This window comes from Chanodichthys erythropterus, chromosome 21 (assembly GCF_024489055.1).
Source record: "Chanodichthys erythropterus isolate Z2021 chromosome 21, ASM2448905v1, whole genome shotgun sequence".
Taxonomy (NCBI): domain Eukaryota; kingdom Metazoa; phylum Chordata; class Actinopteri; order Cypriniformes; family Xenocyprididae; genus Chanodichthys; species Chanodichthys erythropterus.
In genome coordinates this window covers 26,307,574-26,332,476 of record NC_090241.1, presented here as the reverse complement: position 1 = coordinate 26,332,476, position 24,903 = coordinate 26,307,574, and the positions used below count along the sequence as shown (strand labels likewise).

Sequence of the window (24,903 nt, the reverse complement as noted above, 5' to 3'; positions counted from 1 at the left end):
GTGAATAATAAAGGAAATATCAGGGAGGTACCGTTTGTTATTTACACTTCATATCAAGAGCAATTCCCAAAAACTATTTTGTATTTAATAAGTTTCTCTGTTTTGCTTTTTCCTTTGTCATTTGTTTATTTGGATACCATTACATTAAATGATGATATGATGTATATAAGTTGAGAGCCAAAAACAGATGTGTGTATCCAGAATGGAAGTGGTGTGCGACAAACTACAGTCTGCACTTAGAAACGTTCTAAAAATATAAAGATTCTGTTCACATGTTTATTAAATGGAGTTCAAAATACACACTTTATACAGAAAATCAGCCAACACACATGTACATTCTCCACTAGTTAGATACAAAAACACACTGACTTGCATATCTGTAATGTTCAAGAGATAAAATACTGTTCAGTACTAATGAATTCTCGTCAATAAACCACTTTTGAAAAGTCACAGTGTGTCTCATCTTTAAAGAAAATTTTGGTAACACTACAATTCGTAGAAACATTAATAGTATGGCATTCCAAGCAGAGCCATAGTTTGATCACAGTCTGAAAAGTCACATTTGTAGACCAACTTGGATTTGTGTACAAAATGGATTTAAAAATGGAAAATGTTGAGGATAGTTAACCTACTTGAGGTCATGTGACAACATTGAAGCATACTGTCTGAAACATATGTTGCATAATGCCTACTGTTACTTTTTAAAAGAGGAAGAATACAGAATAGACTGTTATATTTTCGAGTACAGCTATAGGGTGAATTCAGGGTGGTTGTGAGTGACACTTCTTCCATGTTATCGCAATGGCAAAAAGTGTCCCAATCACCCTGAATTATTCACCCTACATCATGCGTCATGTTTTCATCTCCGACCAAACCACTAGAGGGAGGTGTTGCTGTGCTGTCGCGCGCTGTCTTCTTCACTGGCTCTCGCGTGATTACGCAATAACAACAAACGTCTAGCTGTACAGATGTATGTCTGATAGTCACGTACGCGTTCTCTTCTTTCCGTTCGTGTTCTCTGATGGTCTGAGCCGATAAAGTGAACTTTATCATTTCTAGTTTGTGTATTCATTTGCTTTCTTAGCCTTTATGAGAGAATTAGCGCTTTAGTTGTACTCTGTAGTAGCGAAGCTGCTATTTTGTATATTTGTCTGGGTCCTGTCCTGTTTTTGACGATGCCTCAGGAATCTCAGGAGGGGCAGCAACCGCTGCCGCTGGTCCGATCTTTGGTTAGCCGGACACCGGCCTACGTGTTGTTCTGCAACTGCAGCCCGCGCGTCGTGAAGCCCGTCTGGATCAACTTCCGCGGGGAGCCACAGCCATACGTAGATATACAGCCGTACACCGGACGAAGAATGACAACTTATGTAGGTTCGTCAAATTATCGTTTAATTATTATGCTCTAAATAAATTGGTAAATTTTTCATTAGTTATTTTCATCCTGCTATACTTTAAGAAGTTCATTTTATATGCCAGTCAGTGCACACAAAATGGATAAACAAGTGTTTTGCACCAGGCAAACCAAACTGTTAAGTTAACAGTTGAGCTGTATCCCCATAAGTGGATACTAGTCTGAGAAGAAACCACTTCAATAATTAACTTTGACCCCAAGTGTAAATGATTCGAACCCATTGACATTTTGCAAGTGGTGCTCACTGCAGAGCCAATAGGTGAATCTCGACGTCCAGCTCCCCTTCTCTGGACGTAATGGGAGGCCTAACCCTACCCCATCCCTAAACCTAGAGGGGACTTGGTGAAGCTCCATTTTTTACATCCAGAGAGGGGGAGCTGGATATCATTTGGCTCTGCAGTAAGCACCATTTACACTGGAGTATAAGGGGGATGGAGCTTAACCTGCTTATGGTTAGGGTGTGCTTGGATCGTACAGCTCCACTGATTGGTTCTGCAATGAGCAACCTCTTGCTTTTTGACTTATTTGTGGCAATAAAATGAATAATTTCAAAGATATTGTCTCTGTGCCTTAAAGGGTTAAGTATTGCAAAGATCTATTTTAATGAAAATTTCTGTTTCTGTCAGGACATCCATGGATGTTTCGGGATGCAGAAACTGACGATCCAATGGTAGTCAATAATAAAGAGATGTACTTGCCAGCCGCCCTTGAAAATGGGCAAGTCTCAATTGCCAACATCACATTACCTGGTATACATATTTTACTGGCTTTTTTTTAAGTATTCAGGCTGATAACCAATTCACTCTTTTTATAAAATTAGAACTTACACCAATATTGAGTAACTCTGTTTCTAGGCATGGCATAATATCACTTGATGATATTTTCATTGTAAAAGAAAAATCTTTAAAAAAAAATAAAAAATAAAAAAAAAGTGCAAATCACAAACATACTCCTCTGCTTGTGAGTCATTAAAATTTTCTGGGAAAAATAAAACCCCTCAATTATGGGATCATTAATCAGACTATTATGGGATCATTAATTAATTTTTGTGAATCTAAAATTTACTTTGCACTTTATATTTGTATTCACTAGTGTTGACCTTGCGAGATCGCTGTCTGCAAGTTGTGAGGCGGTTGGTGCGCAAAGAAGATATCTGCCGGCTGGAGATCGCTCACTGCCTAAAAGATGACCTCGCTCAGAGACCCAGCATTCACACCGATCTACGACGCATTAGCCAGCGAGTGGAGCAGAAGTTACTGGAGAACAGAGAACAGCAAAACAGATGAAAACATGAACATTAACTTTGTGAATGAGGACATATTTACTGAGCAGACCTGTGCACCAGCACCATATAAAACGGACAATATAGTCTGGCACTGTAAAACACAAACCGGAGATGACAAGAAATATTTTCTTAAGCAAATGGATGCTTTAAACATGTATCAAGCAATACATTCAGGCCCTTAGGCTTTAGTGAGATGTACTGACATGTGAGTCCATAGGAAGAACTTTAGAAAATGCAGATTTTGTGTGGTTGTGTAGTAGACCGTGCAATAGCTGAGAGCATTATTTAATTTTTGGTTACAGTTCTCATGCGTACTTTTACCAATAACTATATTTGGAAAAATGTTCTTTGTAAATAAAAAGAGTGACTATTTGTAATTATGTCTAACTGTCTAAGTCTAATGACTTGCATCAAACCAGCATTTGTTTATCTATCTATCTATCTATCTATCTATCTATCTATCTATCTATCTATCTATCTATCTATCTATCTATCTATCTATCTATCTATCTATCTATCTGTCTGTCTGTCTGTCTGTCTGTCTGTCTGTCTGTCTGTCTGTCTGTCTGTCTGTCTGTCTGTCAGTTTTCTCCAACTGGTTTTGCTTGGTTTCAAACATCAACTTCAAACCCCCCTTATATTAGAATACATTTTCTGATGTTCATCTTTCAAACTGTCAGGTTGAAGCAAGCTATAAGTCTATACAATTTATTAATTATAATATTTGTTGGACAAAACAATAGATTAACGTATATGTATATTTATATCAATTGTTTGCGTTTTATCATTTTTAACTGATTTTTTAAAATTAAACAGCTTGACAGTTTACCCCTCATATGACAATGTGCCACGGTAGTTCTGGGGCATGTTGTCACAAAGATAAACGGCATCTTTTTTCCTAGGTAGAACTGTTCAACCGCTTTTCTTTTCTTTATTTATTTTTTGTAGACTTTTTTTTTAAGTGTGGCTTTCAGAAATAAACCCACACTGGTTTATATACCACCTCTAAAATTTCCATAAAATTATGAATCTTAATTCTGTAAGCCAAATTAAATGTTCGCTTTAATTTTCTTTCAAAGTCTACATTGCATGCTTGAAATGTGCACACTCCATACTTAGTACACTGTCTCAAACGAACCGTTCACCGCCAGGGTCCAGTACGGTGAGGAGAGTTGACAGCAGTGAACGTTTCGCTAATTACTTACGCATGTGATCCACCTGAACTTTCATCCACACAGGCTTTAAGGTTTGTAATATTAACTTTGCTGTTACTTGGGCGAAATTGGGTTTAATCAAGACTATTACACACTTTCAGACTGTTTTCTGTTCTTGTGATCGCCGTTATGTGCACAGGCGCTTGGTATCACAGTTTTAGGTCAGGCACGAGTTTTCTGCTAATTATTAGCATCTGTAATTAACTAATGGCTCTTTAAATAAACATGTTAACGCGTTTTACATTGTATACAGGTTTGTGCTTTTTGTTTAATAATGTATAAAAATAAATACAAGTATATAAGAGCCCTCGATGTGTTTGTAACCTTTTAGCTAACGTGTAGAAAATTCCCATCTGCTGACCAATGAGTTTTTAAAGATACGTGTAAATATTGGATGAGTATTACTCCCTTTTCACTTCAAGTGAATCTCAAAAGTCCTTGTAACTGCTTCTGGTGGCTGGACCTCCATCTCCACTTTGAATTTACAGTGTTATGGTTTGTTTATTGTTTTTCAAATAACCTGCAAGTGAATCCATCTCAAAATTGGCTTAGAAACAGCTGCATCTGTTTGTGATTCTCATTTTTGACCTATGTACACATTTTCTTTCTTCCTCAAGATCTTACGATGAACCGCAAAAGGGAAAAGGTGAAGTTGACATGGCTGAATAAGGCGGTGGACTCCCCTAGAAAGCTCATGAAGAACAGCGTGGGTGTGGCACAGCCCACATGCTGGGATGGAGATGGTCAGGATGGTGGTATGAGCGAGGCTGGCTCTCCTGGCCTCAACACTTCTACTGGGTCAGCTGGACTGGGTGACATGGAAAACATGTATCTCAGCACTCCACAGCATTCCAGTTCTTCACAAAGTACACCTAAAACACGCTTAAAATTGACTGGACCCCACAGATCACTACGGAAAAAAAACAGTCCTGTTCAGGTGAGTAACAATAAGGATTTTTTCGGTTTCCCCAGTCTAATATTTTATAGTGGAATGACATATATTTTTTGATATTTGAGAGGATTTCCATTGATTTGTGTTTTTATGTGTGACATATAGGACACTGTTTCAGGGCAACAATCCTCTGTTGAGCCTTTATCTCCCTCTGCTGGGAAAAAACTCAGGAGTCCAGAGGATGGACAGAAAGTCATTTACCTCAAAGCGCTGAATGATGCAATGGGGAATGCAGACAAAAAGTCATCATTTGGTGGGCCTAAAAGTCTGTTTGTAAATAAAACCCCAGAGAAACCTGTGAAGACAGAGGAGGAGGAAAACTGCCCTGACCTTGAGTGCTGCTCCTTCAGTGAGAACAATGAACCGCTTCCTCTGTTCATGACTAAGGATAGGCCTCCCCCACTGGAGTTCATAGACACAGAAGATGATGGGACAGAAATAAAGCTGGACACCAGGGTAATGAATACTTTTTCTTCTTCCTTCTATTTTTTTTTTTTTTTTTTTTTAAAGAGATGAATACTTATGTTCAGCAAGAATGCATCAAAAGTGCCAGTAAACACTCTTACATTTCTGCAAAAAAAACAAAAAACAAAAAAAAACTTCTATATAAATGATATATATATATATATATATATATATATATATATATATATAATATATATATATAATATATAATTACACACACACAGTGGCATGAAAAAGTATGTGAACCCCTTGCAGAATCTGTGAAAATGAGAATTATTTTAATAAAATAATAAAAAATGCATGTTATTTTTTGTTTAGTACTGTCCTGAGTAAGATATTTCATGTTTTCACACCCCGACTCTTAATGCATCGTGTTTCCTTCTGGAGCATCAGTGAATGTTTGAACCTTTTTTAATAGTTGAGTTTGAGTCCCTCGGTTGTCCTCAGTATGAAAACACGGATCTCAAAATCCTACAGCCACTGCTGTAAAGGGTTCAAATATGCAAAAATGCTTGAAAACTGATGAATCTGCAGGACCTGGAGGAATTTTCTGAAGAACAGAGCTCAGTTTAACTGCTCAGGACAAACAAGAGACTCATGAACAACCATCACAAAACAAAAAAAACTGTTGTGGATCATCAGGTAACCACACACAGTATTGAGAATCAGTGGTTCACAAACTTTTGAATGGGGTTATTTTAATAAATTCAGCTATTGTTTTGTCTTTTGAACTAAATGCAAACATCTTTTATATATAATATGTATGCCTTGTTGATGATGATAATAATAAGAAATGTATCTCAAGCACCAAATCAGCATAATAGAATGGTTTCTGAAGAATCATGTGACACTAAAGACTGATGCTGAAAATTCATCTTTCATCACAAGAATTGGTTGCATTTTAAATATTATTTTATTTTAGTTATTTGTTATATTATAGTTATTTTAAATTGTAATATTTCACAATATTACTGTTTTTACTGTTTTAATAATAAAAAGATGCAGCCTTGTTGAGCATAAAAGGCTTTCAAAACTATTTTTTTTTTTTTTTTTTTTTACATTTGTGTTATGCATATATATATATATATATATATATATATATATATATATATATATATATATATATATATATATATATATATATATATATATATATATATAATGTGTGTGTGTGTATATATATATATGTCTATTCTGCATTATTTTAAATGTCTTTTAAAAGAATTGATACTGACTTTGTCTCTATGCACAGAGTGTGATCCTAAAGCAACCGGAATCGCCGGATTGGTCGGATGTTGAGGACTCAGAGCAGGTTGAAGTTTTCTCACAGGATGAGTCCTTTGAGCCAAAGGGCCGACAAATGAAGCTTAAAAGGGATCGTGAGCTTGTGGACTTCAGTGACACTCCTCCACCATTGGAATGCAACCCTTACTCCTCATCACCAGCTTTAACATTCCCACAAGCCCTTTGGGAATTAGAATCTCAAGGGGCTGACACTACCCCAACCGTCCAAGCTAAGGATGTGGAGCTGTTGTCAGAGCGTCCGCCTCCGTCTACTGCCTCTGACCTTCTAACCCCCAAGAAATATCCATGCGGTATGTCAGTTAGACGGTCCCTCAAATTACAGCAGCCCATCATCAGCACCTACACCCCCTCCACACCTGAAAGCTGGAATTGCTCTTCTTTTACTACACGCAGGACTTCAGAATCAAATTATTACACATCCTCACGGATGCTTCTTGCTGATGACAGTGCCACCCGCAGGATGTCGGTTGGCTCAGAGCCTCTTTGGCTGTCAGATTTGACCTACTCCAAAGCAGATTCTGCAGGATTTATTGACACGCACTGTCACCTTGACATGCTCTATGGGAAGTTGGGGTTCCAGGGAAGCTTCCAAAGGTTTCGGAGCATGTATGCAAGCAGTTTTCCTATGGAGTTTAGAGGCTGCATTGCAGATTTCTGCAACCCACGAATCACAGAGAAAGAGGCCATCTGGGAGGGGCTGCTGGCAGAAGAGAAAGTGTGGGGGGCTTTTGGTTGCCACCCACATTTTGCCAAAGAGTATAACCACACTCATGAGCAAAGCATCATGGGTGCTATGCGTCACCCTAAGGCCATAGCGTTCGGAGAGATCGGTTTGGATTACTCGTACAAGAACTCCACAGACTCATGGAAACAGAAAGAAGTATGGCAGACTGGGTGATTACCTCCAAATGTTTTTAATTATGTACTTGAGCGAATCAAAAGAAAATAATTTCTTGTCTTTTTCATGTCAAGGTGTTTGAACGGCAGTTGCAGTTGGCCATCTCCCTTAAGAAGCCTCTCGTCATACACTGCCGTGATGCTGACGATGATTTGCTGAAAATTATGAAGAAGTGTGTCCCCCGAGATTACAAAATTCACAGGTCAGTTCTCATAAAAATAAACACTTGGGCCAGTTTTTTATGTTCGTTTTTAGAAATAATAAATAATCTATGCATTTGATTTGGCTATATATTAAAATACAGTATGTAAGCACGGATTAGGAGAGGAAACAAATAGAAAGTGCCAACAGTTGGCGCATTACGGCTTATAGTGACATTTAGTGGCATAATTAGAAATGAGCCGATTCAGGGTGTGTGGCCCTTTAAATCTCGTGCTCCACGCCTCAAGAGCTCGCGCTTGCCTTAAAGGGATAGTTCACCCAAAAATGAAAATTTGATGTTTATCTGCTTATCCCCAGGGCATCCAAGATGTAGATGACTTTTTTTCTTCAGTCGAACGCAAATTATGATTTTTAACTGCAACTGCTGCCATCTGTCAGTCAAATAATAGCAGTGATTGGGAACTTGAACAATAAGAGTCGAAAAAACTTCCATAGACAAATCCAAATTAAACCCTGCAGCTCGTGACGGCACATTGAAACGATCGGTTTGTGCGAGAAACCGAACAGTATTTATATAATTTTTACCTCTAATACACCACTATGTCCAACTTCGTTCAGCTTCCGGCTAGTGAGGTCTGATCGCGCTCTGACAACGGAAGTGATGTCTCGCGCTCATTGAAGTATAATATATCATTTCCTTCACCAGAACGCGTTTTTTGACCTCACTAACAGGAAGCTGAACGAAGTTGGACATAGTGGTGTATTAGAGGTAAAAATTATATAAATAATGTTCGGTTTCTCGCACAAACCGATCGTTTCGTGTCTTAGGACATTGTGTCGTCACGAGCCGCAGGGTTTAATTTTGATTTGTCTAAGCAAGTTTTATTTACTGTTATAGTTGAAGTTCCCATCTACTGCTATTATTTGACTGACAGACGGCAGCGGTTGCAGTTAAAAATCATAATTTGGGTTCGACTGAAGAAAAAAAGTCACCTACATCTTGGATTACCTGGGGGTAAGCAGATAAACATAAAATTTTCATTTTTGGGTGAACTATCCCTTTAAACAACATAAAAGTTCAAACAGCTAATATAACCCTCAAAATGGATCTTTACAAAGTGTTCGTCATGCAGTATGTCTAATCGCGTAAGTACAGTGTTTATTTTGATGTTTACATTTGATTCTGAATGAGTTTGAGGCTATGCTCTGTGGCTAACGGCTAATGCTACACTGTTGGAGAGATTTATAAAGAATGAAGTTGTGTTTATGAATTATACAGACTGCTAGTGTTTAAAAATAGCAACAGCTCTTGTCTCCGTGAATACAGTAAGAAACGATGGTAACTTTAAACACTTTTAACAGTACATTAGCAACATGCTAACAAAACATTTAGAAAGACAATTTACAAATATCACTAAATATCATGTGATCATGGATCATGTCAGTTATTATTGCTCCATCTGCCATTTTTTGCTGTTGTTCTTGCTTGCTTACCTAGTCTGATGATTCAGCTGTGCACATCAAGACGGCCTGCCCTTGTCTAATGCTTTTCATAATGTTGGGAACATGGGCTGGCATATGCAAATATTGTCTGTTACGTAACAGTCGGTGTTATGTTGAGATTCGCCTGTTCTTCAGAGGTCTTTTAAACAAATGAGATTTATATAAGGAGGAAACAATGGAGTTTGAGATTCACTGTATGTCTTTTCCATGTACTGAACTCTTGTTATTTAACTATGCCAAGATAAATTCAATTTTTGAATCTAGTGCACCTTTCATGACTTTAAGCAGACTTTCTATTGAAAATAGTTGGCAGCACTGGTTAGAGTTTATAGTCTACTAACCTGTGTCTTTATGTTTGTTAGACACTGTTTCACCAACAGCTACTCAGTGATTGAGCCGTTCCTAAATGAGTTCTCTAACCTGTGTGTGGGTTTCACTGGACTGGTGACGTACCATCGAGCTACGGAGGTTCGAGCCGCTGTGAGAAAAATCCCACTCGACAGAATCCTACTGGAGACAGATGCGCCATATTTCCTACCCAGACAGGTCTCAGTGCTTGTTACTAAGTACACATTGTTTGATTCCACTTACATATATGCACACGCCTTGACTAATTTGTCATTCTTTAACCCTCATCCTCTCCTCACAAAGTGCAAAACAATTCCTTCTCTCGCGGGTCAAAATGACCTGAGGGGAAGGATGATGCATTCACCACTCTTCATCTTTCTGTAGGTACCCAAGACTGTATGCAGGTTTGCTCACCCTGGTATGGGCATACACACACTGCGTGAGATTAGTCTTCTGAAGGGAGAGCTGCTAACCACAGTACTGCAAACAGTCCGGCAGAACACAAGACACATATACGGACTGTGATTGGAAACGGCGTGTTAAACTACTTGCTATTTTATCAACTGAAGTCCTTCAAAATCGTAGTCCTGCTAGCAGTTTAGTCTTGCATCTTTGGCACTTTCTCAACTAAACCGTCTTCAATGTGTTTTTTTTTTTTTTTTTTTTTTTTTTTTTTTTACATAACAATGTAAAAAACATAACAATGTCTTCAAGAATTGATATTTCAATGTACTATAAAGTGTGTTAATAAGTGTACGTGCATTGCTACTTAAGTTTCTTACCTTGTTATAGGGAGTTTCACATCTGTTAAAACTGTTAGTAATGTGATACATTTTAATATCTCTTCAGTTTTGTGTTTTAAAATGGTTCTCTGTTCTCAGGTTTCTTTGGTTGTGTGTCTGCATACATGCTTACAAGTTATGTATGCCTTTGAGACATAAGTGACATAAAATGCCATCTTGTGTCTTTATATTAGAACCAGTAATTTTGATATGAAAGTTTGTGTAAAAAGAAAATGTGAAACAGAATTGGAAAAACCACAACAAACAGCTTTTACCAGGTTGTTGGTTTTATTATTATTTTGTTTGAATAAATGTAAATGCAATATGAATGGGTTTATGAAATTATTTTTCATGAGATACATGCATATGAGACTGAGCAAAGAAAATAGAAACCAGAGGCAGAAAATTATTTGTCATCCTTTATTTTGTCAAATCGCTGTTAGAAAATGATTTAAATTTTGAATAATTTTTGATTTATAAGGAGTTAATTCTTGGAGGACTGGTAGCTCTTGTCAGAATTCTGAAACAAACGAGAAAATACTTTTTGCATATTAGTTTGCAACACACGGTGCCTTGAAGCATTTTCTGACAGGAAGCACTTTTAGTTTTTAGGGTTCTTTAAAAATAAGGACTTTTTCTGGAAAATGAAACCGTTTTTCATAGTTACTTGTTTGGATCAAGAGTTCAGCTCACCAAATGGAGAATCACTAAGAAGATTCACAAGAACCTTCTGCAGCACAGGACCATATTTCTCATACTCTGCTTCACTCAGAGACACGGACAGTTCGAACGGAGCACTCATCTAAACAGAACAAAGTATGACTGCAGTAGTAACTTACTGAAATCCTATTTAAATGTGCACTTGCATTGAGGTTTTACCATGAACTGATCATCCTCTTTAATCACTGGGATCTCTGAATCAGCAGCATCTCTTCTGCCCACCCGTGGTGGCCTTCGACCCTTAAAAAGGGACACAGTATATCTGGTGCCAAGACTTCAAGCATGAATTTATGTAATCTTGACAAACTAAATTGAGTCCTTAAAACTGGTTTACTCCAAACACACTCAAAAACATCCACTTGACATATACTCACCTGTGGTTTCTGAGCAGGACTGAGAAAGCTGGTGCCGCCTCTCACAGACTCGAGACATAAGGAAAGAGCACATATGAGCAGGAACATGTGGCTGGCACGATAGTGCAGAGGCATCCTGGGAAATCAGCTGGTTTAGTTCTGTTTAATGACAACACTCTTAATGGCTGCATCTTTAAAATACATTGTATATACTGAGAGCACAGAAATGGTAAAAAAATCAATCCCACCTTCTGTAATGATCAAACTGCTTCAAGTAGGTCTGTGCAGAGAGATCTGCTTCTCACTTTTATAATAGCCTTTGGTTAACAATTAGCATTAAAGTCTACAAATGACACTGTGAAAACAAACAGAACTAAAAAATCCTTGATTGTTACTGTATGCGTGACAAATAGATTTTCCTCAGGGTGATATGAATATGGCTGCTGTGTCAGTAGATATATGTGTTACTAGACCACTGAACTATTGCCATGGCATGTTTATTTGATAGACCTGGCAACTCCTCTGTAACAGGAGTAAATATTTGGTATGAACACACACTTTTAAGTGGATTCACCCTTGTACATAGTTGGCAGCATATTCTTCCTACCCATAACTGATATGCATATTGGTCTGCTATTTATTTATTTTTTTGTGCTAATTAAAATTCATATCATAATGTAACAAAGTACCATTTTTATGGAGAATATCAGCTTATAGGCTATTACTTTATTACAACTGTGTGTGTGTGTGTGTGCGTGTGCGTGTGTCTGGGGGGGGGATTCTTCTGGTTTTCATATTTTTTACTAACCAAAAAATATTAGAGTATTATGATTTTTTTTATATATATATATATATGATACCAGCGTAAAATCATATTCCCCATTTAACATGGTAGTAGCAGTTAAACTTTTAGTTTTTATATTTATCACTAACAAAAAAGTACCACATCTGCAGAAATAAACAGCTAAAACCAGCCTAAGGTGGTTGGCTGGTCTTAGCTTGTCTTCAGTCTGGTCCTACCTAATTTAGCAGGCTGGTTTTAGAGGGGTTTTGGACACTTCTTTAGATGGTCAGACTGGACTTAGCTGGTCAGACCAAGCTGGGAGACCAACTAACCAGCTAAAACTAGCTGAAACCTGGCTTGGCCAGTCACCAGCTTGACCATCTTAAACCAGCTACATCCAGCTTACCTCAGCTTTGGCTGCTTGCTTTTTTTGTTATTGCATAATGACATATTTTGGACATTTATCATGATAGAAACCAGGTAGAAACACGTTTTTGGTGTATATCAGTTTGAAGAACATTTGGTTATTTAGCTACTTCATATTTTATACTAGAATAAAAATAAACCACAGTATTATCATGTTTTTCATGTTTTGGTCAAGGCAAGCAAAAATCCATGATTTATTTACTCCATAGAAATAAAAAACTGTTTCAATTTAAAATATTGTTGTAGTTTTACCTCCGAGACAGCAGATGGCAGGCTACATTTCTTCTTTTCAGCATTGTTTTTGGATACTGTTTTGCTCTCTGAATGTCAGTGTTAGCTTTTACCTAATCAGCTACAGTTAACATGGATAAAAAGAAGAAACCATACAATGTTACAGCTTCATCGGTGAATAATTTGTATCTTATCTCTCTTTTTTTGAACAAGGCACTTTTCATATTTTTAGTTTTGTTTGTGTGTTATAGTTAGCTTAGCATGACAGCTGACAGTAAACTTGCATTGTGTGCCTGTTTTTAAACTGGGAATGATGACCCAGTCCTTAAATGTTTTGTTCAACGTGTACTTTTCAATTTACATTTCAGCTGGTTGATTTGAAAGCGGAATTATATCGGAAGCAGGAGCAATTTAAGCACGACAGACTTGGCCAAGATGCTGGAGCTGCACAGAAGTCCAAGACAAAAATAAAAGTAAGACTCGGGCATTTAATGACTGATGACCATTATGTATACACCTGTTGTAATTGTAATTGTGTGTGTATGTGCTCACAGAAGCCCAATATCTGGACTAAACAAAATGAAGGAGTCAATGTACGAGCGCAGAGGGATGTCCAGCAAACTACTGAGGAAGAAAACACACTAGATAAATCCAGGTGAATAGACTGTCAACGGAATTTGATTTATTTGAATTTTTTTATTATTATTATTATTATTATTTGCCTATTGGCTATGTATTTTTTGTTTTATAGCCCAGTACTACAGTATTCGGATTCTTTATATCCTCATCATCAATTAGTTTACTTTTGCCTTCTTCATAAAAGTATATAGACACTCAAATGAATCACAATAACTCAATATAACAAAATGTCAAACCCAGTTATTACAAAAATTAAAGTGTGAAAGATTTAGCATTTGTGAAAAGATTTAGCATGTTTGCAGATGACACTTTGTTTGATAGTTATGTAATACAATGAATTTCATATAGTCTGTCTTAAGTGTCCAAATATTTTGAGGCCAGTGTATGATTCATGATTTTTGTTTTTATAACAACCTGTTATAAATACAAATGAGGATATATTATTATTAAAAGGTATTATTTAACTTTTTTTTTTTTTTTACTGCATACAAATGCTTTTTTGGGGTCACTTTGTTTTTATTAATATGACATAATAATATGAGACCAAACACCCTGTTTTGAATGCTGATATATTGTAATATAATATAACTAACGTAATATAATATGACTGTATAATATAATATATACTTATAATAATATGGTGGTACTTAAAATAATATGGTGATACAATACAATTATTAATAAAATATATATATATATTTTTTTTTAAATAAATAATTATGTATTTATTATTTTTATTTTATTTTTTTACAATATAATGATGTAGAAAAATTAATGTTTCAAATACATCTAATGATCACATTGTGGAATACAATCATATTAATGCCCTCCTGATGCATTTTTGTGTTATGCAGGCAAAAACTGGAGGAAAAGGCACGCCTTTATGAACAGATGACAAAAGGAGATTTCCCAGGTATATGCTTACTGACATTCCCAGATTTAAGCATTTCACTTCTTAAATCAAATTTTGCACTGCTTTGGGTGTTTTGTAAATAAACTGATATTGATGTTGATGATTTCTTTTTACATTTAGATGAGGAGACTGAAAGTCTTTTTCTGGTGGACTTCACCCAGAAGATCATCAACCAGAGGAATGAACCACAGACACGCACTGCAAATGTAGCACGAGACCGAGATGGAGAGGAATCTGATGTGAACGTCCCTGTTCCAGCCCCACAGAATGCAAATGAAGAATGGTATGTGTTTTTATAAATTAATTTTGAACCTGATTAAGAGGCAATATGATTTGAACTCAACTATGGGTTTTCTTGCTTACTCTCTCTTTCTTGCAGGGTGGACTATGTTGATGCTTTAGGACGTTCTCGAAGATGTCTGAGGAAAGACCTACCAGATTTTCAGAAAATGGACCAAGATCTCCAGAACAAGAGGTACATTTAATTTTTTTACCTTTGCTGTGTTTTTTTTATTATTATTATTAAATCTATTACATATCTATTATTATGCACAGGGTGACTGGCGCTGACAGGACGCTGTTATCTGAGGACATGAGGAGAGAAATGCAGAGAGAGCAGTGGGAGAGAGAGGAAGAGGAGCAGATGAAGAGACCTGTTGGACCCATTCACTATGAAAATATCAAAGAACAAGGTGATGGAGAGGATTGACCTCTAGACACTCCGAAACCTGTCTAATGTGTAGAAAATGCTTTCAATTAGTGCTTCTTTGAGGGTATTGAATTAAATCTGCACAGTGTCTCACATGAGGGTTTTGTGTCTGTTTCAGAGGCCAGAGAGCTGGGTGTTGGGTATTTTGCTTTTGCCCAGGATGAGGACCAACGTAGAAAACAGAGAGAAACTCTAGACATGCTGAGAGACCAGGTCAGAACAACAAAATTAAATGATGAGTCACAAACTCTTTTTCAAAGTAGAATGAGCTGCCTACCTAGACAGCATTGTAAGTGTGCATACGAAGCAAAGACTGTTTCAAAAGGTAGGCGGCATTATGTTGCCTTCTAAGACCCAAAATTAGGAAGTATCACATGTATATCTTGCAGAGGATGCACTTCCAGAATGCACTGCAACTTAAGGTGCACTGATACGAAAAATTAGTTAGGTTACTGACTATGTTGGCAGCATACAGTTAGTGAGCTCACTAGATTTTTGGCTGGGTTTAAAACGGTTTAAAACAGCCTTCCTCAGCTCCTATACTAAATCTTCACCAGCTTTTATAATATTGGCTGCAATGTAAATTATTAAGGTTTACAATTTTTTTCTCTCTGCAGACCACAGAGCAGCGCAGCAAACGTGAGCAGCTGAAGGAGAAGCGGAAAGCCCTGCTTGAAGCTCGACTCGCTAAAGTGAGGATGAGGAGGATGAAGAAAAGCAAGCTGGAGCCAGGGGAGGAAGAAGATGGTGTGTTGTTGAATATTTAATTTATTAGGACCATATATGCTTTGAAGTATATGTTGGTGGTGATTTCTAAAGGATATTTTTGGATAATGTATGATGTTCCCTTGTAGCTCCTGCTGCTGATGGTGCTGAGAATGATGAAGATGAAGATGAAGAAATTGGACCTCCAGCCCCTGCAACAGTGTCGAAAGTAGAGGTGGAGATTCAGGAAAGAAAAGACACCAAACCTGGCGTTCCATACATAAGAGAGTGGGACAGAGGCAAAGGTACATGACCGTACACATAAGTGCACACCGTATTCCTTCCTTCGTTTTCCTTTGCTTCAGTGTTTACATTTGCTGTTTTGAAGAAAACACAACTTAAATATTTATTTCCTTTTCCAGAGTTCTCCTGGGGTCAGTGGACCAGTCATCGTCGTGATGAGCGAGAGTCAGAGTTTGCTCCTCCCTCTGCTTATTTCGCAGAAGACAGATGGGCCAATCACAGCAGAGCAACAGATAAAGGGCAGGCCAAAGGAAAACCTGCCTTCAAGTGGTCTGAATCCCAAAGGGCCACAGAAAGAGACACAGAGAACATATCTACCCCTAGTCATCCTTCTGACATTCCCACATATGCACAACCTTCTCAACCACAGACTGCTCAAACACAGAGTCTGGATGATCTGTTGTCATACTACAAACACTCTACGTGAACAAGTCAGAAAATCGTTTGGGAAACTATAGGAAATGGAAGGCTGCATCAAACCTGGATGCATTATGTCAGTCTTAAGCAGGAGAGACGGTTACACTTTGAATGTAAAATGTAACTGATTTGCAAAGTTAGAATAAAAAATGACCAGATTTTTGTTTGATCTTTGTGCATCTTTTATTCCATCACTATTTGTTTACTCCCAGTGTGAACAGCTTATTTTAACCATATGTAATTTGCCATCAATTCTTTCACCAGGTTGTAAATTTATTTATAAATTAGAACTTAAGTAACTTTTGTCTACGGAAGAGGATTAGGGCCAAGCAATAACAAAAAAAAAAAAACATCTCGAGATTAAAGTTGTTAAATTTCGAGAAAAAAATCGTTAAATTTCGAGAAAAAAGTCGAGATAAAATGTTGAGAATAAACTCGTTAAATTACGAGAAAAAAACTTGTTAAATTTCAAGAAAAAAGTCGAGATAAAATGTTGAGAATAAACTCGTTAAATTACGAGAAAAAAACTTGTTAAATTTCAAGAAAAAAGTCGAGATAAAATGTTGAGTATAAACTTGTTGAATTACGAGAAAAAAACTCGTTAAATTTTGAGAAAAAAGTCGAGATAAAATGTTGAGAATAAAGTCATTAAATTACGAGAAAGTCGTTAAATTACGAGAACAAATTCGTTAAATTATGAGAAAAATGTTAAATTTCGAGAAAAGTTGAGATAAAATGTTGAGAATAAAATTAAATTATGAGAAAAAAGTCGTTAAATTACAAGAACAAATTCGTTAAATTACGAATTTGTTCTCATAATTTAACGACTTTTTTCTCATAATTTAATGACTTTATTTAGAGAAAAAAGTAGAGAAAAAATGTTGAGAATAAAATTAAATTATGAGAAAAATGTTAAATTTCGAGAAAAAAGTTGAGATAAAATGTTGAGAATAAAATTAAATTATGAGAATAAAGTAATTAAATTACGAGAACAAATTCGTTAAATTATGAGAAAAATGTTAAATTTCGAGAAAAAAGTTGAGATAAAATGAGAATATACTCGTTAAATTACGAGAAAAAAGTTGTTAAATTACGAGAACAAATTCGTAAAATTATGAGAAAAATTTAAAATTTTGAGAAAAAAGTTGAGATAAAATGTTGAGAATAAAATTAAATTACGAGAAAAAAGCCGTTAAATTACGAGAACAAATTTGTTAAATGAGAAAAATGTAAAATTTCGAGAAAAAAGTTGAGATAAAATGTTGAGAATAAAGTCATTAAATTATGAGAACAAATTCATTAAATTATGAGAAAAATATCATTAAAGTTCGAGAAAAAAGTCGAGATAAAATGTTGAGAATATACTCGTTAAATTTCGAGAAAAAAGTTGAGATTAAATTACGAGAAAAAAGTCGTTAAATTACGAGAACAAATTCGTTAAATTATGAGAAAAATGTAAAATTTCAAGAAAAAAGTCGAGATAAAATGTTGAGAATAAAATCAAATTATGAGAAAGTCGTTAAATTATGAGAACAAATTGTTAAATTACGAATTTTTTCTCATAATTTAACGACTTTTTTCTCGTAATTTAATGACTTTATTCTCATAATTTAATGACTTTATTTCGAGAAAAAAGTCGAGATAAAATGTTGAGAATAAATTCATTAAATTATGAGAAAAATGTCATTAAAGTTCGAGAAAAAAGTCGAGATAAAATGTTGAGAAAAAAGTCGTTAAATTATGAGAACAAATTTGTTAAATTACGAATTTGTTCTCATAATTTAACAAATTTGTTGTCGTAATTTAATGACTTTTTTCTTGTAACTTAATGACTTTATTCTCAACATTTTATCTCGACTTTTTTCTCGTTTAACAACTTTAATCTCGAGATGGTTTTATTTTTTTATTATTGCTTGGCCCTAATCCTATTCCGTATTTGTCCATAAAATTGTAAAGCAAAAATGATTTAACCAAAGCTAATCTTCTCTTCATCATTTTTCTGTTCTAATGATTGTGAACTGTTTCATTCTGCTTTGTGTTTGTCACCACATTCTTGTATGTTTTTATGCATGCTATGAACACTGCAGTCAGGTGCAACTCATAAACTTTGCCCAGTGTAACTGCTTAGTTACTCAGTAGCCTGTAATGAGTGTGCTTTACAAGTTACTTAGTTTGAGTGTATTTCACATGTCATTTGAAAGAGGACACTAAAAACTATATATTGGATAAAATTTTACATACAACCAAATCGCAGGACCATAGTGACCTTTGATCTGAAGGATATCCTGTCTCTGAAAGAATGTGCGTGTGAGCATTTTGCATCAACTGGAGAGTGCGAGGAAGGGGAAAAGAGTAAAAAGTAGAGTTGACAGTAAAAGGGGTTTATATGGAAGATTAAGAAAAGGTTTTACTTTTAGTTTTCTTATATGTCTGTGTTTTTTCCCTTTTGAAGAGTAAACCAAAGTAGGAAACCTGTCTAATTCGAGTGAGATGGTAAGTAACCGTTTCTAGTTGATTATCACATGACCATGTAGTAACATGCTGTTCAATCATCTGCTGTTTGTAGACAATGTTCAATTTGTTAATATTAATTCATGCTTTAAATTTTAATGAAATGTTTTACGTATTTCTAAATATCACATTATACAATTTTTATAAAATAGGATATTTCACAAATATGCTGTTGTTCATTGTTAATTCATGTTTGTTCATAATGCATTAACTATTGTTAAACGTAAGAACTGTAAGGCTGTAAACACATTGTTTATTAGTTCATGATGCCTAATACACTAACTAATGCTACTGAATTGAACCTTATAGTATTATAAGAAGTGTATATACTGGAAAATTATTACCTCATGAGAATTAATGTCTTTAAAGTATAACAACACAGATATTTATTTGCTAATAAATCCCTATGCATGATTATAGTTGTCACATTGATTGCAAGCATTAAATTCAATTCTTGTACTGTGTGAATGAATGTCTCTGTGAGTGTTTTAGGAAGGTTCAAGTGCAGAAGCAGCACTAAGTGTAAGTGCGAACAGCATCAGAATCACTGATTTGACTCAGGATGGAGACGTTCTGACGTTTGCCATCACGTCCCAGAAAGTAAGATGCCTAGCAAATGCATAAAACTTGTGTTAAATGTGTTTTTTGGAATGCTAAAATATCATTACTTCATTTTTTCCCCTCAGTTGAACGGCAGTGCCGGGGTGTGTGTGTTTCGAACATATGAGGACTTTGATTGGCTTCAACAGAGTCTTTTCTCACAAGAAAATGTTCCTGGACTTCAGGGAATTATAGTGAGTGAATTCTCTAATCACTGTAGGGTCCTTCTATGTCAAATCAACCAAATGAAAATTACCCTAGCTAAAACTATTGATTTATAAATTTTTTTTTTTTTTTTTCTGAAGAAAGACAAACATTAAAAGTGATGAAAGCCAAAATATTAAATGTCATGGATGAAAATGTAGTAATCCACTATTTTGTGGAGGAGGGTCTAAATAACAATTTTCACCTGAGATTTTGAGTTAGATTACAGGGGGGAGAAAATGACTTTAGAAAGATGCATTGCCATCTTTAAAGTAATTTTTGTCATTTTGACCCCCCTCAACAAAATAGTGGATTACTCAGTCAATATTTATCCATGGCATTTATGTTAGTCTTTCTTCAGATTTTTTTTTTTTTTTTTAATGTTAGGAATTGCTTATTAATTTTTCACTAAAACCATAAGATGTATGAATGGGGAAGCACTTATATGAGATTAATTTATGCCCACAGTTTCCACCTTTGCCCCCTAAAGCACTTCCAACCCAGGTGAACATGCAGACCAAAGCATTCAAACAACTTGGTATGTATTATTTGAATATGCACAGGAAATTCAGACAAAATATATGAATAGTTTTAATTCTGAGAAAGGTTTTATTCATTTATTTTTGTAAATGGCACTTGGTTTGATACTTTGTTTCTTATATAACACATTTTATATGTTTTTCTGGATGTGTGTTCAGGGTTCCTGGCTTTAGGACAGGGTTGGCAGAGTTATTGTAAGGCTTTGGAGTTTTATCTCCAGCAGGTGGCAACACACCCAACTCTCTGCAAGTGCAAAGCACTGGAGAGCTTTCTTATTAACACTGAGGTATAAACACACACACACATACACAAAGTGATTGTGATTTTTCATTAAATTCTGCATCTCAGCCTGATATATGATTGATAATACAATGCTAATTGTAACCAGGCTAACCTACTGAGGTCTCCAGCTAAAACTGAAGGTAGTAATTTTGTTGTGGAACATAATAGCTGGTCAAGTGTCATTTAGGTGGTTGACCAGCTATACTATAAGATGGTGGAGACCTAGCTGAGCTGGTCGCCCATATTGGAACAAATAAGCTACTATACTCAAAAAAACAAGTCTGACCAGCTTAAGCTGGTATGATCTTATTTGTTTTTAAGCAGTGTTCTTGACCAATATGTTCCACCAGCTCAACCAGCTCCCTCAGTCTCCAAAACCGGAATAGACCAGCTTGTATCTGTTGGAAACATGGTTCAAAAACACAGCTACCACCATAAGATGGTTTAACTGGATTCCCCAGCATGGAGAAGATCTTTGCTTGAAAGGCTTCTGTTTTTATTGTTTGACCATATTGCTGTCATCACCTTAATCAGTTTTAAGGGGCAAGGTGAAGAAATCTTTGATGATAATCTGGCTTTTGTCATTGCATGTGTCTTTTGACTAGTCTCCTGGAAAACAGCGAGGCAGGAAAGGAATCTTTAATCGCCTTAGTCAGGCTGTGGAGGAGATGAGAAAAGAAAGTCATAAGGTATCTTATATATGACTAGAGATATATAGATATATGACTATATAAATGTGATTTATATCATATATAAAATTGAATATCCCCAGGATGTGGACAACTTCTTTCAGAACGAGAGAAATAGAAACACAAGTATTGCTGCTTTATCAAAGGTTGCCACAGAGGTACACTAATGAAATTTTTATTTTATTTATTTATTTATTTTCAGTTTTTATCTGGCCAGTGGACTATAAGTCATTTTATAATTCAGTTTGCAATATTGTGTTCTTCTCTCAATAGAAATTACTTGATGTTGTGATGACAGAGCAAAGTAAGTCACTGCAAGTCGCTGTTAACACATGATTTGGGAATACAGTAGGCTTATGTATCACTATGTGTGTGTGTGTGTTTTACAGAGCTTGCTTTGGCCTGTGGACATTTCTCCACATCTCTTCATCTTTGTGTGAATCAGGACGATGCAGATGCTGTAGCTTTCTCCAAGTAAAAATTCACAAAATAAATTTACCTTTTGTTTCTGCATTAAAGGGTTAGTTCACCCAAAAATGAAAATAATGTAATTAGTAATTAATTACATTATCACATCTGATGGCTCAGCGAGGTTTGCATAGACAGCAATGGTACTTCCTCTCTCAAGATCCATAAATGTACTAAAAACATATTTAAATCAGTTCATGTGAGTACGGTGGTTCTACCTTAATATTATAAAGCGATGAGAATATTTTTTTGTTCCCCATAAAAACAAAATAATGACTTTTTAACAATATCTACTGATGAACGATTTCATAACAGTGCTTCATGAAGCATCGGAGCTTTACGAATCGAATCAGTGAATCGGAGAGCCAAAGTCACGGGATTACAGCAGTTTGGCGGTTTGATACGCGATCCGAATCACTGATTCGACTCAAAAGATTCATAACACTCTGAAGCAGTGTACTGAAATCAGCCATCAGTAGATTTTGTTAAAAAGACGTTTTTGGGGATTTTTTTGGCGCACAAAATCACATAGCTTTATAATATTAAGATAGAACCACTGAACTCACATGAACTGATTTAAATATGTTTTAATACCTTTATGGATCTTGAGAGAGGAAGTACCATTGCTGTCTATGCTGGCCTCGCTGAGCCATCGGATTTAATCAAAAGTATCTTAATTTGTGTTCCGAAGATAAATGAATGTCTTACGGGTGTAGAACGACATGAGGGTGAGTAAATGACATTATTTTAATTTTTGAGTGAACTAACCCTTTAATGTGCATGCTGAATAAAGAAAGAATGTGTCAGAAAAATGTTTGTTTATGTGAATGTTGGTTATGAGAGGATAATCAGTTTATTCATATTGTATTTCTTTAGGGTTTGCTTGAAGCTGTCTGATATTATTGAGGCAGTAAAGGTAAGTACACTTTACATGCAAAATCTTTGCAAACAATTGAAGGGCTCTCATTCCTGTATTTAGATAAAAATATTGAATACTAAAATTAGATTTTTTTCTTTTTTTTCTTTAGCAAAACTATGAGAAAGTTGCCAGTAACAACCTAACCACTCTTGGTTTGGGTCTGGACCTGGAGTCTCGCTATCAAGAGGCAGAGAAAGTATGTTTTATGAAATGACTGTGATTATGTGTGATAATGCTTTACAATGTTTAATACAGAGTAACTAATCTTTTAGATACAGTATTACCAGTTACTGTTCTCCTCTAGCCAACACACGAACAGTGCATGATTATCACTTGGGCAGCATTACAGGTCAGAAGTCAGGTTGGGATCAGAACATTCAAAATATTTAATCCAGTTCCATCTCTTTGAAGATCGGATTCATCATCACACCGGTATGGAGATGGGTTTGTTGAGGATCTGTTTCACTGGCTGTTGTGATGATGAGGCCTTCACAGGGTAGTGTGACACAATCTCTGTTGACATTTCAGGGATGTGTTGTGGTCGTGTTTAGGTCCTAAACCATTTAGTGCTTTGTAAGTAATTAGGAAGATTTTAAATTGTATACAGTGTTTAATAGGGAACAAATGCAGTTTTGACAGAACTGGACTAATATGGTAATACTTCCTGGTTCTAGTAAGAAATAGCTGCTGCGTTTTGGACCAGCTGGAGTTTGTTTTTTAAGTGTGCAGGGCAACCACCCAGTAGAGCATTACAATAATCTAGCCTTAAGGTCATGAGCACATGTTCTTCTGAAGAGCCTCATGCCAATGAAAGAACACAGTGCGATTATGATTCAGGCTGCATCACAAGACAGAAATCAGATTGAGGATCAGTAGCATTCAAATATTTCATCCAGATCCTTTTGCCTGAAAATCGGATTCATCACGCACGCCAGTATGGAGAAGAAGTCTGGTCATAGGTCTGTGCAGAGGACTTGTCTGGTTTTATTCATTTTTATTTTGGTAGGCTATATCAAGTTACTAAATGAAAATGAGAAATAAGTTTACTTTGTTATATTTTATTTTATTTCAAGTAACAAAAATGTTTATGTTTTTGTTAACTATAATAACACTGTCACAGACTGACAGACTGGACTGTATATCAGAACTCCCCTCAGCCAATCAAATTTAAGGGCTGGAATATTTGTTTACAAAACCATATATATAATATTTTATTTTGAATGCAGGTTTGTATGAAATAATGAAACCCATGACTGCTGTGGTTGTAATTGTCCATTTCTACTTTACAGGAGATGCTCTTCAGAAGAACCTGTAAACTGGTAGAGCTAGAAACTGTTAAGAAGAGTACAGAAAAAGCCAAGGCCAATAAGAGAGAAGTGGTATGCTTTTAATCTGTGTATCTTTCATATATTCTCTGTCCAGATACACGTCCGTCCACACTGAAGTGTTCACATCATATTTAACCGGTAATTTTAAATGAAGTCTTTCTGTGTCTAATACTGTAGATGGAGGCATTTCAAAAAGCTGTTGAAAAAGAGTTCAACCTGATCTCATCTGTGGCTAAACAAGAGGTAAATGCTGTGACTGATGTTAAACCTAAAGATTATCTGCTAAATGTGTTACCAGTTGATTACCTTCTCCATTCTAAAATAATGTTGATTACATATTGTACATTTATATAGGATATTGTATATTTATTGGACTAATGTGTGGCAGATTGAGCATTTCCATAGCTCCCGAGTGAATGTGCTGAAGAACTTGCTGATTGACTGGTGTGAACAGCAGCTCAACACAGCGAAGGAGTGCGCTGAACTCTATTCTCAGTATCTGGAAGCTTGCAGAAACATGTATTCAGAATGAATGAAACATAAACAGGTTGTTTATGATCATAACACTATTGCTGGTAATGTAATCAAACTGTTCTGGGTCTAAAAAATAGAACTTCATCATGATATTATAAAAGTCCTCTGTAAATTCGGTTTATTCTCATTTCTTTTTAATCACTGGTCCTCTTTAATCTGATTGTAATGTTTCCCAGCTTTAAACACTGAAAAGCCATCTAATTTTAGACTATATATTCAGAAGTGAACTTTGTCATATGTAAGCTTTTCAGTAAAGCAATAAAACCCATGACTGTTTCTACTTTGCAAACATTGTCAATACTG

General features: G+C 35.8%; 5 protein-coding genes across 7 annotated transcripts; 4 read left to right on the top strand and 1 right to left on the bottom strand.

Annotated features, from left to right (window-relative positions):
* Nucleotides 1-889: 889 nt before the first annotated feature.
* Nucleotides 890-3,061, top strand: vhl (von Hippel-Lindau tumor suppressor). The gene is made up of 3 exons (XM_067373880.1): nt 890-1,371; nt 2,038-2,160; nt 2,504-3,061. The coding sequence occupies exons 1-3, from the start codon at nt 1,176-1,178 to the stop codon at nt 2,695-2,697; spliced, it is 513 nt and encodes a 170-aa protein (XP_067229981.1). The 5' UTR covers nt 890-1,175; the 3' UTR covers nt 2,698-3,061.
* Nucleotides 3,062-4,535: 1,474 nt separating this feature from the next.
* tatdn2 (TatD DNase domain containing 2) lies at nt 4,536-10,068 on the top strand. The gene is made up of 6 exons (XM_067374471.1): nt 4,536-4,847; nt 4,968-5,318; nt 6,580-7,512; nt 7,605-7,732; nt 9,558-9,741; nt 9,928-10,068. Exons 1-6 carry the CDS (start codon nt 4,536-4,538, stop codon nt 10,066-10,068), a joined length of 2,049 nt encoding a protein of 682 aa, XP_067230572.1.
* Nucleotides 10,069-10,731: 663 nt separating this feature from the next.
* On the bottom strand, nt 10,732-11,706 carry ghrl (ghrelin/obestatin prepropeptide). 2 transcript variants are annotated; one of them, XM_067374179.1, is made up of 5 exons: nt 11,647-11,706; nt 11,420-11,557; nt 11,205-11,285; nt 11,019-11,127; nt 10,732-10,845 (listed from the first exon to the last, which is right to left on the bottom strand). In XM_067374179.1, exons 2-5 carry the CDS (start codon nt 11,531-11,533, stop codon nt 10,838-10,840), a joined length of 312 nt encoding a protein of 103 aa, XP_067230280.1. In that variant the 5' UTR covers nt 11,534-11,557; nt 11,647-11,706; the 3' UTR covers nt 10,732-10,837. The 2 variants fall into 2 exon arrangements, with proteins under 2 accessions (XP_067230280.1, XP_067230281.1); XM_067374180.1 differs by having other exon boundaries at nt 11,420-11,534; nt 11,647-11,662.
* Nucleotides 11,707-12,882: 1,176 nt separating this feature from the next.
* Nucleotides 12,883-16,678, top strand: ccdc174 (coiled-coil domain containing 174). The gene is made up of 11 exons (XM_067373930.1): nt 12,883-13,013; nt 13,208-13,312; nt 13,394-13,494; nt 14,333-14,391; nt 14,512-14,674; nt 14,771-14,866; nt 14,947-15,083; nt 15,219-15,313; nt 15,718-15,847; nt 15,955-16,110; nt 16,228-16,678. Exons 1-11 carry the CDS (start codon nt 12,972-12,974, stop codon nt 16,533-16,535), a joined length of 1,392 nt encoding a protein of 463 aa, XP_067230031.1. The 5' UTR covers nt 12,883-12,971; the 3' UTR covers nt 16,536-16,678.
* Nucleotides 16,679-18,786: 2,108 nt separating this feature from the next.
* Nucleotides 18,787-24,903, top strand: si:dkey-28n18.9 (sorting nexin-6). Of its 2 annotated transcripts, XM_067374118.1 has the most exons (15): nt 18,787-18,884; nt 18,978-19,018; nt 19,529-19,636; nt 19,723-19,830; nt 20,309-20,378; nt 20,539-20,666; nt 21,268-21,351; nt 21,435-21,509; nt 21,625-21,655; nt 21,741-21,825; nt 22,696-22,735; nt 22,848-22,934; nt 24,028-24,117; nt 24,244-24,309; nt 24,455-24,903. In XM_067374118.1, the coding sequence occupies exons 2-15, from the start codon at nt 19,016-19,018 to the stop codon at nt 24,596-24,598; spliced, it is 1,119 nt and encodes a 372-aa protein (XP_067230219.1). In that variant the 5' UTR covers nt 18,787-18,884; nt 18,978-19,015; the 3' UTR covers nt 24,599-24,903. The 2 variants fall into 2 exon arrangements, with proteins under 2 accessions (XP_067230219.1, XP_067230218.1); XM_067374117.1 differs by having other exon boundaries at nt 18,858-19,018.

Bases quoted from the DNA above. Each gene is read 5' to 3' on its own strand.
- vhl (XM_067373880.1), top strand. From the start codon at position 1,176: ATGCCTCAGGAATCTCAGGAGGGGCAGCAACCGCTGCCGCTGGTCCGA. The intron at 1,372-2,037 runs GTTCGTCAAATT...TGTTTCTGTCAG, and splicing joins AAGAATGACAACTTATGTAG to GACATCCATGGATGTTTCGG. The intron at 2,161-2,503 runs GTATACATATTT...TGTATTCACTAG, and splicing joins TGCCAACATCACATTACCTG to TGTTGACCTTGCGAGATCGC.
- si:dkey-28n18.9 (XM_067374118.1), top strand. The intron at 20,379-20,538 runs GTATGTATTATT...ATGTGTGTTCAG, and splicing joins CAAAGCATTCAAACAACTTG to GGTTCCTGGCTTTAGGACAG. The intron at 21,656-21,740 runs GTAAGTCACTGC...TGTGTTTTACAG, and splicing joins TGTTGTGATGACAGAGCAAA to AGCTTGCTTTGGCCTGTGGA.
- tatdn2 (XM_067374471.1), top strand. From the start codon at position 4,536: ATGAACCGCAAAAGGGAAAAGGTGAAGTTGACATGGCTGAATAAGGCG. The intron at 4,848-4,967 runs GTGAGTAACAAT...TGTGACATATAG, and splicing joins AAAAAAACAGTCCTGTTCAG to GACACTGTTTCAGGGCAACA. The intron at 9,742-9,927 runs GTCTCAGTGCTT...ATCTTTCTGTAG, and splicing joins CATATTTCCTACCCAGACAG to GTACCCAAGACTGTATGCAG.
- ccdc174 (XM_067373930.1), top strand. From the start codon at position 12,972: ATGGATAAAAAGAAGAAACCATACAATGTTACAGCTTCATCG. The intron at 14,392-14,511 runs GTATATGCTTAC...TTTTACATTTAG, and splicing joins GACAAAAGGAGATTTCCCAG to ATGAGGAGACTGAAAGTCTT. The intron at 15,848-15,954 runs GTGTGTTGTTGA...GTTCCCTTGTAG, and splicing joins GCCAGGGGAGGAAGAAGATG to CTCCTGCTGCTGATGGTGCT.
- ghrl (XM_067374179.1), bottom strand. From the start codon at position 11,533: ATGCCTCTGCACTATCGTGCCAGCCACATGTTCCTGCTCATATGTGCT. The intron at 11,286-11,419 runs GTGAGTATATGT...TCCCTTTTTAAG, and splicing joins GTCCTGCTCAGAAACCACAG to GGTCGAAGGCCACCACGGGT. The intron at 11,128-11,204 runs GTAAAACCTCAA...TGTTCTGTTTAG, and splicing joins AAGAGGATGATCAGTTCATG to ATGAGTGCTCCGTTCGAACT.